This window comes from Sceloporus undulatus, chromosome 3 (genome assembly GCF_019175285.1).
Source record: "Sceloporus undulatus isolate JIND9_A2432 ecotype Alabama chromosome 3, SceUnd_v1.1, whole genome shotgun sequence".
NCBI lineage: Eukaryota > Metazoa > Chordata > Lepidosauria > Squamata > Phrynosomatidae > Sceloporus > Sceloporus undulatus.
In genome coordinates this window covers 267056766-267076066 of record NC_056524.1, presented here as the reverse complement: position 1 = coordinate 267076066, position 19301 = coordinate 267056766, and the positions used below count along the sequence as shown (strand labels likewise).

The 19301-nt window shown below is 45.5% G+C and overlaps 1 protein-coding gene across 1 annotated transcript in view; it reads right to left on the bottom strand.

The window, feature by feature from the left end:
• The window catches only part of MB21D2 (Mab-21 domain containing 2), a 73806-nt gene extending 54860 nt beyond the window's left edge, over positions 1 to 18946 (bottom strand). Inside the window, exon 1 of the mRNA XM_042459779.1 lies at positions 18446 to 18946. Within this exon, the coding sequence (XP_042315713.1) occupies positions 18446 to 18746 (301 nt within the window). The 5' untranslated portion in view covers positions 18747 to 18946. The remainder of the gene's footprint in view (positions 1 to 18445) is intronic.
• Positions 18947 to 19301: the final 355 nt, after the last annotated feature.

Genomic DNA, 19301 nt, shown 5'->3' with positions numbered 1-19301 from the left:
TGAGAACTGTGCAAAGGAGGTTAGCAACAAAGGAAAATTTAGCCTCCATACCATTGCCCAGCCTCAAATTGTAAAGCAAATGCAAAAAATACTCAAGTACCCAAATGAACCCTTTCATGATACTGAACAGTTATTAATGTTTAGCTATGATGCTAACAAGGACTCCAAAAACCATCTGCCTATTGGGAGAGACCCAGCAGCCTACAAACCAACTGTCATATGACCAGAGGTCCTAACCCCAAAGGAGGGTAAGTCACCATTAAATGTAGGACATTCAAAAAAAATATTGGACATTACAAAATAAAAGCTAAAAACACTCATACAAAGATAAATTCGTGCATCTTAGTCATGCTAAAAATGGAAGACATTTTGGAATTCCTATTGGACAGAAAGCTGAAATGTAGGACATGTCCTAGAAAAGGAGGACATCTGGTCACCCTACATAAGACCCTCCCACCCCTAGCTGGAAGAGTGGGAGGTTTTAAGGCAAATGGGCTTGGCAGTCACATTAAAGACAGGTCCAAAGCAGTTGATGTGGGCTCTATTGCAAAGGAAGAAACTGGCAAAAACACCTCTGAGGATCCCTTGCCTAAGAAAACTTCATGGAGTCACCATAAGTCAACAGGCAACCTGCAGACAAATAAGACACACACAGCCACCAGATCCTATCTGATCTTGGAAGCAAAGAAAGGTCAGCCCTAGGAGAGAGCCAATACTGTAAATCACAGGTGCCGCAGGTTCTATTTCAGCAGAAGGAACTGGCCAAACCACCTCTGAGGATTCCTGGCCTAGGAGTCCTGTGAAATTCATGGGATCTCCAAAATTTGACAGGCAAATTGAAGGCACAAATGAGATCCAGCTTGATCTTGGAAGCTAAGCAGGGTCAGGCTAGTACTTGGAAGGGAGGTCACCAGGGAATCCCAGATGCAGGCTATATTTCACAGGAAGGAACTGGCAAAATCAACTGAGGATTTCTTGCCTAGGAAAACCCTAAGAAATTCATGGAGTCACCATAAGTCAACAGGGTACATGAAGGCACATAATAACACACACAACTAAATACCCTAAAAACACCAGATCTCATCTGACCTTGGAAACTAAGCAAGGTCAGCTCTGGCCAGTACTTGGATGGAAGACCACCAACGAAATCCAGGTGATGTAGGCAATATTTCTGAGGAAGGTACTGGTAAAGCAACCTCTGAAGATTCCTGGCCGAAGAAAACTGTGAAATTCATGGGGTCACCATAATTAGATAGGTGACTTGAAAAGCACATACATGCACACAGTTGCTGCCCAAATCGGTGCCAAACTGTCCACCTCAAGGTTTCAGATTCCCAGGAAGCAACTCACAGCTCAGGTTCTCATCACAAAACAAGCTTAGAGTGATGGGTGCTGACACTCAGCAGCAGCATGTCAGGGAGGATTAAGTTCATGATTTAAGCAGCTGACAGGTCAGACAGGCAGCAGAATCTGTCACAACAATGCAGGCAATGCACTCAGGGCTTCTCCACACCCAGCGATTTTCAGGAATGGTCCAACAGCTCTTGAGAAGGAACTCTGGGTCACTTCAGCCACTGCTGGAAGTGAGAACTGCAACAGTTCAAAGGTGATCAGCCTGCCAGACCATCACTTACTCAGGTGTAAAAGGCAGGTGAAACAGGCCTCCATCCCATAGCTTTGTTAGGGGTCATAGACATGTACCACAGATTCTATCCCAGATCCTGTGCTTGTGTTTGCATACTGCAAATCTATACTCACAAAGTCTGCATCTGCACTGCAGAAATAAAGCAGTATGGCACCACTTCAGCTTCCATGACTCCATGTTATGGAATTCCAGGATTTGTAGTTTTGCAAGGTACCAGAGCTCTCTGGCAGAGAAGGCTAAATATCTCACAAAAATACAAACCCCAGATTTTGTGTGCTGTATTCCTGCATGGCAGGGGGTTGGTCTAGATAGCCCTAGTGGACCCTTCCGAATCTGTTTCTTCTACGTGGATGTATGCAACTCTTTCTTCCCCCATGTTTCACTGGTAGTGTGCAAGAAGGACACACATATACACACTCATTACCTTTATGCCACTTCCACCAGTTTCCCTCAACACTGCACAGAGAAGAACAAATGAATTCTTCTAGGAACAGCAAGTGAAGCATCTCCCTTCTTCTGCCAAGGGCTTTTGAAGGAGACTAGTGAAAAGTGAATCTGGGCGCTTGCTGAAGGTTGTTTTTTCCATCCAAGCTCCAAGGTGAGCTTCAACCCAAACAAGCATAAAGAGTCCAGGTAAGGTCTTCATGTTCCTGGGAGAACATGATGTGCAAAAAGAGAAACTGAGATTGCATCTACGCTGGAGAAACAATGCAGTTTGACACCACTTCAAGTGTTGTAGCTCCATCCTATGGAATCCTGGGATTTGTTTTGTGAGGAGTGGTATAGTGATTTGAGTGTTGCACTGTACTCTGGAGACCAGGGTTCACATCCCAACTTGGCCATGGAAACCCACTGGGTGACCTTGAGCAAGTCACACTGTCTTAGCCTCAGAGGAAGGCAATGGCAACCCCGTTCTGAAGAAACCTGCCAAGAAAACCCCATGACAAGTTCATCTGAGGGATTGCCATAACTTGGAAATGACTTGAAGGCACACAGCAACAGCAGCAACAATAACGAGGTACCAGTACTCTTTGAAACAGAAGACAAAAAGACCTTGCCAAACTACAAATCCCAGGATTCTATAAGGACAGAGCTACATCACTTAAAGTGGTGTGATTATTTCTACAGTGTAGATTCCCTCTGTTTTTCCAGGGTGTATTTTAAAAGGCTTTATTCCACAAATTATTCCAACACAATTGGTCCAAGAAACACCATTGTACAACTGAAACATCTTGGGCTAATTTGTGGAAGGGGGAAAATAACCTTTTATATATATACATACATCCCAGCTACTTTTCATATATTTACATCCTGGGACTTGGGTTTATTGGATGTTTCTGGTTCTTTCAGTTTTCGCCCCTCTGGGGAAACCTGGCTCTCTCTTTTTATTTTGCTGAGTAAGTTAAAAAAAAAAAAAAGATCTGTTTCTGCCTATTAGTGCCAATTTTAAATGAATTCAGTATTGTTTTTTGTTTTACTGTATTACTTTTCCAATTGCTTCCTTTCAGCCTTCTTCAGATTGGTTGGTAGATGATTTTGGAGTCCTCCCTTTTACAATAGGAAGGAGGTATGTCAACACTTTAACGAACCTCGGTTATTTTACAAAGGGATTTCCCAAACTTTGGTCCTCCAGGTGTTTTGGTCTTCAATTCCCAGAAGCCCTAGCCAGCTTGGCCAACAATCACGAATTCTGGGAGCTGAAGTCCAAAACATTTGGAGGGCCAAAGTTTGGGAACCACTGAGTAAGCACCTTTGAGACTAACTGAAACATTGCTGGTCAATGGCCGAATAAACTTTTACATTACACAAGAAAGAATTTAATAGCATGAGCTTTCATAGACTATTCCCAGTTATTTCATTCACTTTCAACAGCAGACAACCATGACAGACTTTATCACCAGCTGGGTGCCACAATCCCATGCCTGGGAAAAATTGAATTTGCAACTGAGTGGCATTACTAGAAAGATCAGGTCATCTCAATCAGATGCAGTAGATGTAGACTCGATCTGGGGATGATGGGATGCTAGTTTTGGCTTCTGAATTTTTGGAAGGAAGCTGGATATTGAGACAGCAGCAGTTGTCACTTTATGGTCTTAACAGCACCCACAGCTGTAGTCTTGCAATCTGTACCATTGGCGTATTCACACACTCTTGCACACACAGAGAGAGATTATCCTTTATAACGTAATAACTAGGTCACTTCCATAAGCTCTGAGCTCAACTACTTTAACCCCCGAAGGCTGCTAAGTCTGACTGAAGGGAAGGAGGTGCACAGTCTGATTCACAACATCGATAGGCCATTCCAAAAGAAAAGCTAAAAATACTCATATAAATATAAATGCATGCTTCTTAGTCATTCCCAGAACGGAGGACATTTTGGAATTCCTCCTGGGCAGAATACTTAAATGTAGGACATGTCTTGGAAAAGGAAGACATCTGGTCACCCTGTGCAAGACACTCCATGCCAGTGTGAAGTCAAAGACATTCACAGCGGGCATCCATAATGTTCTGTGGATTTTGGGGGGTATGTGGTTGCATTCTGGAAGAATTTATTCCTGACATTTCACCTGCATCTGTGGCTGGCATCTTCAGAGCATATCTCCTCCTCCCTCCCCCAACAACACACCTTGAGATTTCCCATTCAACACACAAACTAACTGCACCATTAACATGTAAAAATCACTTACTTCCAAACAAGGGTCCCACAGGAATATATATTCCACACACTTCTGTGCCACCAACCTCTGAAGATGCCAGCCACAGATGCAGGCGAAGCATCAGCAAAGAGGGTTGAAAACGAATCATGATTATGAAAATTTGCATTCTGCTTTCTTGCCAACTTAAGAGGTCCCAGACAGAAGGTTAAGCATCTTCACTTCTCCAGAAATGGCCCTGAGGTGACAGAGGACAACAGCAGTAAAAGAATGCAATGACATTTCCTTCCTCTGCTTGCAACCACAAAGTGTCTGTCTCCCTTTGAGAGCTAGATCTGCTTCTGTCCTATGCAAGGCTACAAGCCATCAGCAAAGTGAATGATTCTCTCAGCAAGCCCTTGTTTGTCATTTTTTTACTTATGGTTATCCTAGCATGGGGCTTTCTTGGCAGGGTTTGTTCAGAGGTGGTTTGCCATTGCCATCCTCTGAGGCTGAGAGCATGAGACTTGCCCAAGGTCACCCAGGGGGTTTCATTGCCAAACTGGGAATCAAACTCTGGTCTCCAGAGTACTAGTTCAATGCTCAAACCATTGTGCCATGCTGGTTCAAGCCCTGTAGGTGTTTCAGCTTGATTTCCTTTGCCAGTGGGATCTGAAAGATAGCATGATTAATTTCGCATCTTCTGGTTGGCCCAATAAAAGCCCCACCAGAATCTGAATGGTGGGCTTTGTTTTACTGTTGACACAGATATTGCATTGCCAAGGAATAATGGGTGTTTGCTTAGAATTTCCAACCACTCCCTAGAAAGCAAAGCAGAACATGAGTGGCGCATGGCCCATAAGGCCCTTCCTGTGTGACCAAATAGCCACAGAAGAGCTTCAACATAGTTTCCCTGCTGGGGGGAAAAGAAAATCCTTGAAAAGGAACAAGAGAAATGATTTGAAATCAATAAAGAACCAAAACCTGAAGCCACGTGAGCAAAGGAAGGTGGAAGCAGCTGCGTTCATCTGAGTCACAATCCTCCCTGAAAGGGGCAGCATTTTGGCAGCTCAGTAGGAAATGTTCCTAGGGATTAAAAGGCTGACTCAGCCCCACTCCCTGTTTTCTTCTCCTCCCCCACTTTATGTATAAATGATGTTTTCCTGGAGAGACAGGCTGAGAGCCTATATTGGCGTTGGGTGGTGAACATCTCTACATGTGGACTCATCCATCAATTGTGCTACATAGACCTAATGGTAGCATCGTACAAATGGGTATGCACCTGAATGTGGTGCCAAATATACAACAACATAATGTGCATAACTGCTGGCAGCTGTATGGGCATGTGCGTCTGCATCCACAGTGGCACCACAATTTTTAAAAAATGTAAGCTGCTGTGATAGCCTTTTGGCTGAAGAGCAGGGTATAAATACTCTAAATAAATAAATACACCTCTGCCTTCACAACCCTGAACTTGTGCACCAATATGTATAGGACAATATTATTGATATTAATTATTTTATTATTGTTGTTGATGTATTTTCATTAACAAAAGATGTCTTACATTAAGTTTGCATAAGATCAGTAGTGTCACTCAGGTTGGTGTCACCCAATGTGGTAACTCATAAATGTTACACAAACCCCATTGACCACCTGCCATACCACACCATACAGAATCCTTAGTAATGCTTTTTTGTACTAATGTTGCTCCTAAATCATAATTCCCATATATCACTGAATGTAACAGCAGAAATAATCCAGGTTGACCCCATTTTAATTGCCATGTCTCAATGCTATGGAATTCTGGGAGCTGTAGTTTTGTGTGACCATTAGCCTTCTCTGCCAGAGAGGTCCTGTGCCATAACAAACTATGATTTCCAGAAATCAATAGTACTGAGCCATGGCTGTTAAAGTGGTGTCAACCTGGATTGCTTCTGCAGTATGGATGCATCCAAACAAGTAGCAAAATTAACATTACACTTTTAACTTACAGTATCATACAGTGTAAATGTATTTACACGTACATAGTTTGATGGGGTTAAAGTAAAAATCTGGTAAAATGTGTTATTTTCCCCCCCCCAAAAAAAAAACTAAAACAGTAAAAAAATTTAAAATACCTGAAACTTCTCCTTTCTCCTCCCACTGAGCCTTTTCCCACCCACACCATTTCTTCCTCTGAGCTTTAGTATTTAAAAGGACACAGGCAAATGCCACAGCTCATTTTTGCAAAAGACAGGTGTCTGGAGAGCAGTGGAATCGCCTCCCTTAAAGTGTCACCTGGTGCAGTCCACACAACCCAAAAACCCCTAGTGATGCCTTTGCATAGTATGTGTGAGAGCATTGGGTTGTACGTTATTGTGATTCACCAATGAATTGATGCAACTGCCTCATAACGCCGGGAGCATACAGTTGTATGCTTCACCTTCTTGGTGCAAGATCTTGGTCATTGTTGATGCCGCTTGCTCTCTTTCTCTAACAAGCTGCCTCTCCTCAAGCAACTGCTAATTTTCCAAAAGTCTCACAGCTGGTTTCCAAGAAAGAACAGCTAAGGTTCATTAGCAACAAACACACACACTGCTCCTGCTAGTTGCAACACTGTTCATTTGGGATCATGGTATGCTATGTGCTTTTGAGGCAGGGAGAAGGGAAGGGGGGCAACCATCACCTGGACCCCAGCTACCCTCTGCAGATCTTTGGTTATATGGCTGTGGCAAGCAACTACCCATCTTTGGGCTGAGAAGTAGACCACCAGCAAAACACTGCCATGTCCAGGGGTTCCCGGAGAGTTTACAGCCAACCAGGGTGCCTGCTTTCAAGATAGAGGGTCCAAGTGTGACCCTGGGGCGCAACATGCGTGCCCAACAGCTATCCTAATAGCCCTCAACCCCCTGACCAAAAATGTTGTAAATTCCTACCCTAGTAAGGATACATCAGGACTGCAGAAATAATGCAGTTTGATACCACTTTAACTACTGTAGCTCAATGCTATGGAATTCTGAGGCTTGTAGTTTGTTATGGCACCAGAGCTCTCTGAAATAAAAGGCTAAATAGCTCACAAAATAATTCCCAGAATTCCATAGCACTGAGCCATGGCACTTAAAGTGTTGTCAAACTGGATTATTTCCACAGTGTGGGTGCAGCCTAAGACCCCCCTGCACTGTTTAGCATTTCTTTCAAAAATACCATTTTTAACAGTCTTTTAAAACTGAATTTCACCTAGAACCTGAACCATTTTTATATGGAGTTTCGGATGAACAGCTGGAGAAGACCTATGGTAGGATCACTACAATATACAAGACACTAATCCCTCCGCCAAAAGACTGGTTGTTAAAACTGTATGGCTTTGTGGAAATGGATACATTGACTACATTGAGACATAGGAAAAATCTAGACAAGTTTTAAAAAGAATGGAGTATGTTGGTTAAAAATATGAAAAATAAGGGAGGTTATGGTATGGTTTTAGGTTTTAAAATACTTACACTTTAAGCAGAACATTTCTTTTTAAAATGCAGTATTTTTTTATTAATTTCTTGGTAAGGACTTTTATCAGTTTTATGATACAGTCGGCCCTCCATATCCATGGATTCTTTATCCACACATCCAACTATCCACAGCTTTAAAATGTTCCAAAAAAGATATAAATTCCAAAAAGCAAACCTTGATTTTGCCATTTTATGCAGGGGACATTATTTCACTACACAGTTGTATATAATGGGATTTGACCTTCCAACAGATTTTGGTATCCATGTGGGTCCGGGAACCAAACCCCAGCACTGTAGTATGATTTCACTACAGTTACATTAACTTTTGAACAAACTAAGAGGAATTAAATTATGGTATGCTGGAAGCCATTCCTCCACCCCCCCCCTTTTTTTTTTTTTTAATGTGTATATATTTGTTAGGGGACTTTATTAATTACTTGTTATTAGTTAGATGTCATTTTCCTTATATTTTTTTGATATAGGAAAGTCAGTGTGTATTTGCCTGTTTGGTTGCTTTAATAAATATATTTCATATCAAAAAAACAGAGAATACACTGCTGCCTGGGATTCTCCTTCTTTGGAGGGTTTCAAAGAGAGAGTGGATGGCCATCTGTCACAGGGTGGGCTTGGGTCACATATTCTTCCTGCATGGCAGAATAGGGGTGGACTGGATAGCCCTTGGGTTTTCCTTCCATCTATAGGACTCTAAGACACATTGAGGGAGGTAAAGGGTTGGGAAACTACTCAACCCTGCAAGGAATGGCAAGGGGAGCTGGGTATGTTTAGCCTGGAGAAGAGACATGATATGGCTATCCTTAAATATCTGAAAAGCTGTCATGCAGAAGTTGGAGCCAGCTTGTTTGCTGCTGCTCTACAGGGTAGGATCCAAACCTACGGATTCAGATTACAAGAAAGAGAATCCAGTGAAACATTAGAAAGAACTTCCTGAGGGTAAGAGCTGCCTCAGTAGGGTTAAAAAGAAGAGGGAGAGAGGAAGAAGTCCAGCAGCATCTTTTAAGACTATTTTAATATGAGTCTGTGGATTCATCATCATCATCATCATCATCATCATCATCATCATCATTTCCTACCCGCCTCATTGCATGGGTTCAGGTGGAAAACAACAACAGATTAAACACATACACAACACATAGTTAAAAACACACAACATCAATTAAAACACATAAACCAGTTAAAGCATGTAACATGCGTTTAAAAGAACATATAAGATTTTGGCTGCATCTGCACTGCAGAAATGATGCAATCTGACACCGCTTTAACATGGCTCAGTCCTCTGGGGTTCTGGTATCTGTAGTTTAGTGAGATATTTAGCCTTCTCAGTCAGACTCTGTCACACTTGATGAGACATTCTGGGAGCTGTAGTCCACACAGCAAGTTTCCCTACACCTGACAAAGAGGTGCTTTCTTCCAAAATCCATGTCATGGTGTTGCATTAGTGAAAACAATGAAGACAGGCTGCATCTGCACTGCAGAAATAATGCACTTTGACACTACAGGTACTTTTAACTGCCATAGCTGCATGCTATGGAATCCTGGGATTTGTAGTTTACTGTGGCACCAGAGCCCTCTGTCAAAGAAGGCGTGCAAAACTACAAATCCCTGGATTCCATAGCGTTGAGCCATGACCGTTAAAGTGGCGTCAAGTTGCACTATTTCTGCAATGCAGATGCAGCCTAATGCGTATTAAAACAATCCACAGTTTATAATTCATAATTTAAAATTTATCTGGGTATGCCCACCATAAAAGACTGATCAAATGCACTGATGGAAGAATAGATTCAAAGGAGAAGGCAGTGGACATTCCTTCTTTGGAAGTCTTTAATCAGAGGCTGGATTCCCACTTTGTGGTTTAGTTGTGGATTCCTTCACAGCCAAAGTGGGCTGGATTAGATAGACTTTACTGGGTGATTGTATGACTCATGCTGATTCTTGCCAGGACAAGAAGAATTACATAAAAGTGTTCCCGCAGACGCCCAACCCAGCACTTGCAAATACCAGCTGCCACTCTCTCAACCCTCAAGGCAGGGCAGGGCAGGGAAGAAAACACCACTGTCAGCTCTTTCTGGAGAATTTGTGTGCCTGGAAGGCATGTTCTTAGTCACTGAATAATTGCACTTGTGTTGCAATTCTTGAAGCACTAAGGAAGTAATACAGCATGGGCAAAGTCCAGTTCCCCAGGGACCCTCTCACATTATAGTTACACCACTATGATTCCACCTTAACTGCAATATCCTATTGAATCTTGGGATTTGCAGTTTAGGGATGGGTACTTAGAATTCTCACCAAGAAAACGTTATTGCCTTCCCAAACTAGAAACCCCAGACATCCATAGGATGGAACTACAACAGTTACAATAGAAGTGTGGCACTATAATTGTGCAATGTGTGAAAGGGAGGCAGACCCTTCTGGATTGCAAATCCCAGCATCTCTCAGCACAGGCTAGGGGACTAATGAGAGCTGAAGTACAATAACATCCAGGTTTAGCCCACCTCTCAAATCACAATCAGCAAGAGTTGCCAGATGTCCTAACCACAAAGGAGCACAAGGCACCACAAAATGTAGGACATTCAAGAAAAATGCAGGATATTATAAAAGCTAAAAACACCCATAGAAATATAAATTCATGCTCCTTAACCATGCTCTACATATTGGACATTCTGGAATTCCTCCTGGACAAGAAGGTTGAAATAGAAGACCTGTCCTGAAAAAGAAAGGCTTCAGGTCACCCTGCTATCAGCCAACCTGTCTAAAGTCATGGGCTGCATCTACACTGCAGAAATAAAGCAGTTTGATACTTTAACTGCCGTGAATCAATGCTATAGAATTCCAGGACTTTTAGTTTTGTGACATATTTATCCTTCCCTATCAGAGAGCTCTGGTGACCCACCAAAATATAAATCCTAGAATTCCATAGCACTGAACCATGGGAGTTAAAGCAGTGTCAAACTGCTTTTATATCTGCAGTGTGGCAGCAAGCATGGTTGGATTTTGAAACCAGTTTGAGGGCTTGGAAAAAGCTTGTAATCTGAGGCTTGAATGAGGCAATCTCCCTTTTGCTCCCTGGCTAACCAGGAAGGTAGGGAGGAGGTGGGATCCATTTCTCCTTACGTGCAGATAAGTAAATAAATCTACTTATTTATTTATTCCACTTATTCAACTATCTTTATCCCACTCTTTCATCACAAGATCGCAGGGCAGCTGACAGTTCAGTCCATATGAAGAAGTTAAATAATTTATACCTTAAAACCAATAAATAATTTAAGCAAAATATTGATCAACTCAATAGAATAAATCAGTTTCTTTTTTAAAAGACTCCCAAGACCATCAGACACATCCCTTATGGTGTGAGAAGGCAACGGAGCCTAATACACAGGAAGTGTGGGATCATGGCATCAGTTCCTGGATGTTTCTGGAGGGAGGGAAACAGCCCAGCCAAAGTCAAACCTGTTGGTGCCCGTCAAAGGCTGTGCCCATGAGCATGCCACCCATAATACATTGGCAGCAGCTGGGCAAGGCAGGAAGGATTCGTCTCGTTACTCATTATATTTTGGGAGACAAATCACAGAAAGAGTCCTAGGATCCAAGCTTCCTTCCATGCCAGATCCAAGTCAGCTTTGGCAGCCTGCAAGGAGCAGACTTTGCATACCCCATAAGAAGCAGTTCCTTTCTTCTATGTATTGGACTACAACTCTGGAGACCAGGGTGCAATTCCTAGCTTGGCCATGAAACACACTGGGTGACCTTAGGCATGTCACACTCTCTCAGCCTGAGAGAAAAGCAATGGCAAACCTCCCCTGAACAAATCAGGCCAACAAAACCTCATTATAGGTTTGCCTTAGAGTTGGCCTAAGTCGGAAACTACTTCAAGGCATGCAACAACAAGAACGTGTGGTTATAGGGTTGTCGTTACAGCAGAAGGGGAATGAGAGCATTGCCCTCCCCAAATAAGAAACCACCTCCCCAAGTGAAATTTCCCTCCATTCCTCCAATTTCTAACATCGCAATAATTCAATACAGCCTTTAGACATATAGTTGGAGGGGGGAGTTCAATACGGCCTTTAGACATATAGTTTGGGGGAGGGGAGCTGAGAGATCCAGGGAATGCAAACGCAGCAGATGGAAGTGTTCTAGGTGTTAATGATGTTCAGTGTCTCAGCTCAAATCTGCACTGCAGAATAAAGGCCGTCTGACACTGCTCAAGTCTCCTTTCTGGTTCTCATACTACATTCCAATACTCATTCATATGGTTCTCTACTCACTTTGGCTTTAGGCAACATCCTTTTCTCCTGCGCACAGCCCACACACAACTATAGTGAAAACTGAACTTGTTACCTCGTCTGCACCCTGCCATATGTTACACATAAGTGTATCAAACAAAGACATTTTTCCAGATGTAACAGTAGACAAAATAGTCCCTTCCCAGCCTTCCTATCCAGCCTCCAACTGGAAGTGAATGCAACAATGTCTACTTCCATTCCAGTCTGCTTATACAGTATAAGTCTGTGTCTGGACCCTCCACGCCGCCCCATGCATCTAAGAAAGTAGACTTGAGTCTACAAAAGCTACCATCTTCTCTTCTTCAGTTAGCCTCAAAGATCCCTTTGCATATTAAACATAGCAACAGTTAAAACTGCTTTAAAAACCACAATAATTTAATAACCATGCATATGTATACTTTGATAAAAATTAGTCCCTAAAGGCTTTAATAAAAAGACATGTTTTGGCTTGGCAACCAGAAAGAAAGAAAGGTTGACACCCATCCAGACCGTGATGGGAGGATATTCCACAGTCAGAGTGCCACAACCAAGAAGACTCCCATCACAATGTCTCCCTACATGGGACACAGAGGTCACACCCTCCAGCAGACCTCAATTATCGGGCAGAGAGAGAGAGAGAGAGAATATTCTTCAAGTATGTCATCACCATCGTCTTGGATTCAAACCTATATGGCTTAGCTACAAACTATCTGAAAGATCTGCCAGCATCCTAAGATATTCAAGAGAAGGCTTTCTCTTGGTCCACCACTATCACAGGATTGCTTGGTATGGAAACAGGAGACAGGGCCCTCTCAATGGCTGCTCCCAACTTCAGGAACTCACTTCTGCAGGATGCTAAACTGGCCTCTTCCTTGCTTTCCTTTCACCAGTAGCCCAAAACTTTTATTTTCAAGCAGGCTTTTAATGTGTAATTGTACTCTGAAGAAACTTTCCAAGAAAACCCCATGATACTTTGTCTTAGGGTCGCCATAAGCTGAAAACAACTGGAAGGCACACAGCAACAACAACAGCCTCACTCAGAGCACACTGCAATAAGGGTGACACACATGCTACACATAAGGTATAGATGGGCCCTTTGCAGCGCGTCCATGACATGCTAGGGTTGCCTCGGGGTGGGGCGTGCACACGCCCTGCAACCCTAGCACGTTGTCAGCGCGCCACAGTTGCGCAGCACCATACAAACGGCGGGCGCAATGATTACGTTGCAGCTGCACCGCCTACAAACGCCGCTGCACAGCTGTGAAGTAATGGAGCTCTCTCTGGCACTTTGCGGCACCACAAAAAGGAGCCGCTTTTTTACAGCTCCTTCTTTGCTGCACAGGTGCGCAGCGCCATTTGTAGGCAGCGGTGCTCCTGTTCAGCAAATAGAGACGCCAAGGAGGCGCCTCTTTTTGGCGGTCTGCACCCTGCCATATGTTACACATAAGTGTATCAAACAAAGACATTTTTCCAGATGTAACAGTAGACAAAATAGTCCCTTCCCAGCCTTCCTATCCAGCCTCCAACTGGAAGTGAATGCAACAAGTATCTAGCAAGGTTACTCCTTCGTGCCACTTGGGTGATGTCTCCACTTGGCCAAGAATGCTAACAAGGACTATAAAACCCATCTGCCTAGTGGCAGAAGCCCAATTCAATACAAATGTTCTCAAATCTTTGCACAAAGAAATGGAGAAAGACAACCCAGCAGAAATCCTAGGGTTTCCCATCTGCAGCAGGGGCAAAGAGTCTGAGAGAAGGCCCTGTGAAGCCCATGAGTGATGCGCAGCTGATCCCAGATAATGGAACAGGAGCATCTCCAACACCAGTTTAAATGAGACACAATACTCAACTCTGACTTCCTATGATATCTCTTCGTCTGATTCATCCCCAATTTCGGTGCAGCCACAGCACCTTCTGCATATTTCACTTCCCTTTTAAACTAACTGCATTTCAGCATTAAATTCAAATCATGATTAATCTGAACTACAGTTTAGTGAAACCAGCCAATTTCATAAACCATTGTTTGAAGCTAGCTTCTTTCAGTAAAGCTGAGTAAACCATAGTTTATGCCATGGGTGGGAAGCATTTATTTATTTCATTTTTGTGCCATCTTTCTCTCAGAAAGGGACCCAAGGTGGCTCACAAATAAAAACATTTTAACAAACTTTGCAATCAAAGTCTAAAACAGCTAAAAGCACCAAAATAAAAACAGTACAAAACCCAGAAGCTGTCCAGGTGGCTGCAACTCCCAGCATTCCTTAGCACCAGCTATGCTAGTTATGGAGATACAGTCCAACAATATCTAAAGAGCTGCAAGTGTCCCACTCCTGCTTTAAACTAACCACAGTTTGTTCTGAATCAGAGATAATGCTAAACCATTGTTAGAAAAAGATGAATGGAAAAACACACAATTTTGTATCATGGCCACACAAGAGGAGGCAAGAGGAGACAAGGACAGGGTGACCAGATGTCCTAACTGCAAAGGAGGACAAGACCCCACAAACTGTAGGACCTTCAAGAAAAATATGGGGGGATTGCTTTTAAAAACCCTCAAAACATGCATATAAATTGGGGCTTTGCTGCCATGCTCAAAACGGAGGACCTTTTGAAATTCCTCCTGGACAGAAGACTGAAATGGAGGATATGTCCTGGAAAAGGAGGATGCCCAGTCACCCTGGTTGAGGGAAACAAGAGAGTTAACACTGGTTCTTTTAACATCGCAGCATGGCTGTATTTAGACTTGTGGTGATGCTAATGGTTTCTATAAGACTACAAAGTTGAGAGGCCTAGTTTTGGGAGGGGGGGAAACACTTTCTGATGGCAGGAAAAGAATTGCTCACAAGGGAAGCTTTGCTCCAACCCAGAGGAAACCTTTCCACAAGGTGCATTAATAACAGTGCAGATAGGCGAACCAGGAGTGGGGAGACTCTGTGGGAGGAGGGAATGACTAGGATGACTGGACTTCCAGGCGCACGGCTGACTTCACTTGTGGCTCCATCTGTAACACACTCCGGCTGTGATTGATGTCCATTCCAATACATCTCTGGCTTCATAATTACAACAGAAAGCAAGACTGGGGAGGGGGAGGCTGATGAATCCCCCCTCCGGCCCTCCCCTCCCCCCTCCCACATTATCCAACCCACTGAGCAGCTCTTTGGAAGCAGAGCCTGCCTCCAGGCTCCCTATTAGGGCAGGGAACAAGGCAATGAGGAGGGGGAGAGAAACCTGTTTGCAGGGTGCAAATGGGATCATGACCCTTCTGCCTTACATCACTGCTCCTCCACCCCCCAAATGCTGCATCTTTTGTCTTTGCAGACAAGCTCTAGCAAGATGTGGAAAGTGGGGGGAAGGCAGGATCTCAGAAATAATTCTACCTCCATCAAGGTGTAACTGAGGGGAGGGGGAGGGAAGAAATGGAGAGCTTCTTTTCTTTGGTAGATTTTAAAGAACGCATTATATGAGTGTATTTTAATGGTTTTCTTGTACAGTCGGCCCTCCTTATCCACGGGGTTTTTATCCACAGATTCAAGCATCCACAGCTTGAAAATATTCCAAAAAAGTATAAATGTCAAATAGCGAACATCAATTTTTGCCATTTTATGTAAGGGGCAACATTTTGCTATGCCATTATATTTATGTGGACTTGAGCATCCACAGACTTTGGTATCAACAGGGGCTCCTGGAACCAAACCCCAGCGGATACCAAGGACCCAGTGTATTGTATTTTAACTGTTGATTTTGTGTGTGTGTCTTTTTATTATGTTTGTATTTTAACATGTTGCCCTGAGAAGAGGCAAAAAATAAATATTTATATTTGAATTTTAAAAAAGAAAGAAAATAAATAAATTTTATTATTAATAATATTATTCCCAAAACACCCCCTTTGCTTGAAGAAGGGGAGAAGCTGGTTTTGCAAGAGAAGGCTGGGTTGCAAAGAAAAGGTTGGGGAGAGGCAGGCCTCTATCCAGACACACAGCCCCCCAGAGGATGCAGGTGGGGGCAGAGGAGGGCACACTTACATGCCCAGCCTGGATCTCAGGGGTAGAGGTTTGGCACATTAAACGGGAGCATTTTGGCCAAACCCAAAGTGGCCCAAGAGGAGGGGAATGAAATTGGCTTAGTGGTCATATCTGGAGCACAGGATGGTGTGGGGAGGAATCCCTCCACATACAGGGCAGTGGCCTTCCCACTGCACCCCAGACCCGCCTTAAAGTGCCAAGGCTTGTGCTCCCACCACCATCACCAAAAGCTTGTGCCAAGGAGAGGAGGGTCCACTCCTTTTTCTTGGCCCCTTGACAACTCTGGCTGTCTTGCCTAGATCTAGAGGGATGTACTGGAATTAGCCCCAAACAACCCTCCATTACATCCAGTGACATGTGGGAATTATGACTTATGAATAACATTAGTACAAAAAACATTCCGAAGGAGGCAAGCTTGTGGTCCGAGTGTTGGAGTACAACTCTGGAACAGGGTTTGAATCCCAGCTCGGCCATGTAAACCCACTGGGTGACCTTGGCAAGTCACATTCTCTCAGCCTCAGAGGATGGCCATGGTAAACCTCTGCTGAAGAAATTTGCAAAGAAAACCCCATGATGGCCTTCAGGTCACCACAAGTCAGAAACAACTTGAAGGCATACAACAACAACAACAACAACAACAACAACGGAGCACTGGACACTCTCCCTCCCTGCCACACGCCAGTCTACTCATGAATAAAATGGCAGATGGTAGGGAGGTAGGGGTGCACTTCTCCGGATGTCACCCCTCTTCTAGGGTGTCACCCAGTGAGCTCTGCACTCCCTGCACCCCTCTCAAGTGATGCCACTTGGTATCAACAAGACATTCAGGGTTCAGGAACTCTGTACAACCCTGGAATGCATCCAAGACATACCAGGATCCCTCCAAACTCTGGCACCAGCTATCTATTTTGTTTTCTAGTTAGGCCTTGCAGTTTTGCTCCTCTCTCTGGTTTCCTTTCTCTGGCTGACATTCCCAGTCTTGCTTGCTATACCTTGAAGAACAACAGCAAAGGGCAGAGAGAGACATCCATAATTTTCCCCTGTTCTGTTCTACTGGCATGATATGTCCAGACTGGTTCCTCTAACTGGTTTCCCATTTTGTCCCAGTATGCCCTATCTCAGTCTTTCCCCCTCCCTCTCTTTCAAGGGAAGAAGAGCATCCCTGCAGCCTCAGTGCTTGGGATCCCCACTGGTAGATGGGTGGGTAGTTGGGTAGACAGGTGTGTAAGTGGGTGGGTAGGTAGGTAGGTAGATGGGTAGGGAGCCCTGGTGGCACAGTAGCCAAATGCCAGTACTGCAGCCACAAGGTTGTGAATTTGATCCCTGGGGCTCCAAGGTACTCATTTTACCAGCCCTCCATCCTTCTGTAGGTTGGTAAAATGAGTACCCAGCTTGTTGGGGGCAGCTGGCTTACAGATTGTAAACCATTTAGAGAATGCTGAGTTCATTGATGAGTGGTATAAACTTGTATATGTTATTGCTATTGCCAGGTGAGTAGGTTGGGTAAGTGGGTAAGTAGAAGAGTGGGTAGGTAGGTAAAGAGGGGAGGGATGGTGGCAAGAGTAGGGAGGTAGGTGAGTGGATAGCTAGGTAGGTGGGGTGGGAAGGAAGCTGGTTAGGTAGGTGGGTAGGTAAGTAAGTAAGTAAGTGGGTGGTTAGGTAAATGGGTAGGAAGGCTGGTTGGTTGGTAGGTCAGTTGGTTGGTTGGTAGGGGGGAAATGGGTAGGTGGGTGGGTAGGTAGGTAGGTAGGCTGGTGAACAGGTGGGTAGGTTGATGGGTAAGTAGGTAGGTTTGTTGGTTGGTAGGTAGGTAGGTGAGTGGATAGGTAGGAAAGTAGGTAGGGAAAGATCCCTGGTGGCAGAGTGGTTCAATGCCTGTATGGCAGCCACTCACTCACAAACCATAAGGTTGCGAGTTCAATGCCAGGGAAAGGGCTCAAGCGCAGTTCAGGCTTGCTAATCTGGGTCCCCAGATTGTTGGAGGCAATAATTAGCTCACACAGATTGCAAACTGCTTGGAGAGTGCTATAGTGCACTGATAAGAGGTACAGAGCTATACTTGCTATTGCTCTTGGTGGTGAGGGCAAGTATGTGGGTGAGTGGGTAGGGTAAGTGGGCAGGTGGGTAGGGAAGGGACAGGGGCAAGGGAGAGTAGGTGGGTAGGTGGCTAAGTTGGGAGGAAGGCATGGGGTGATGGCAAGGGTAAGCAGCTGGGTGGGTGGTTGGTTGGGCAGGAAGGTGGGTAGCTTGCTAGGAGGCGGGAAGGGAGCCGAGGGGGTGGGTGGTGCGTGGGGCCGGGCGAGGCTGGCGCCCCCTCCTCCCCGGCCTCCTCCTCCTCCTCCCGCCCTGGGCCCTGGGGGGGGGGCTCTCTCGGGGGGGGGGGACTGACCCAGCATGGAGAAGACGAAGTCCTTGGCGGTGTGGATCTCGAGGGCGCGCTGGTCGTCGTAGTCTCGCTGCTCGTGGCGCCCGAACTCGGCGATCAGGCGGCCCAGCTCCTCCAGGCGGGCGCCCGAGCGGAAGTCCAGCTCCAGCGGGAAGCAGGACGACGACGAGGAGGAGGAGGGCGCCGCCGCCGCCGGGAGGGCCCCGCCGGGGAGCCCCGAGGAGGAGCACGACGAGGAGGAGGAGGAGGACGACGAAGGGGCCAGCTGCCGCCCGGAGCCCAGAGCCCGGCCCGGCGCCGCCATCTTCGCCCGGCGGCAGCGGCCAGAGAGAGAGCGAGAGACTGGCCTCCCCTGCCCTCCTGCTGCTGCTGCTGCTCTGAGGCCGGCCCTTCCTTCCCCTCAAGGCTCCTCCGCCCCGCTCCTCCTCTTCCTCACTCAGGCGCTCTTCCTCGGCAGCGGTGCTGAAAGGAGGGAGGGAGGGAGCCGGGAGGGCCACGCCCAGAACCCCCCCCCCCCCGCCCCCGCCCCCAAAAGGAAAGAACGGGGGGGGAGGAGGAGGAGGGAAGGAAGGAAGGAGAAGCCCGCCCAGACCGGCAGGGAGGCCTTCCTCCTCCTCCTCCTCCGCCTCCCGGAGGCCGCGCAGGATTCGCAGCCGACGCCCAACAGGTCTGGGCAGCAGCAGGGAGAAGGAGGAGAAGGAGAGGAAGGAGGGAGGGCGGCCCTTCCTCCTCCTCCTCCTCCTCCTCTTCAGCCCCCTCCCTTGTGCAGTCCTCCTTCTGGTCCTCCTCACCGGCAAGGAGGAGAAGGCACCGCAAAGATAGAGATAGAGATATATATATAGAGAGAGAAACCGTTGGC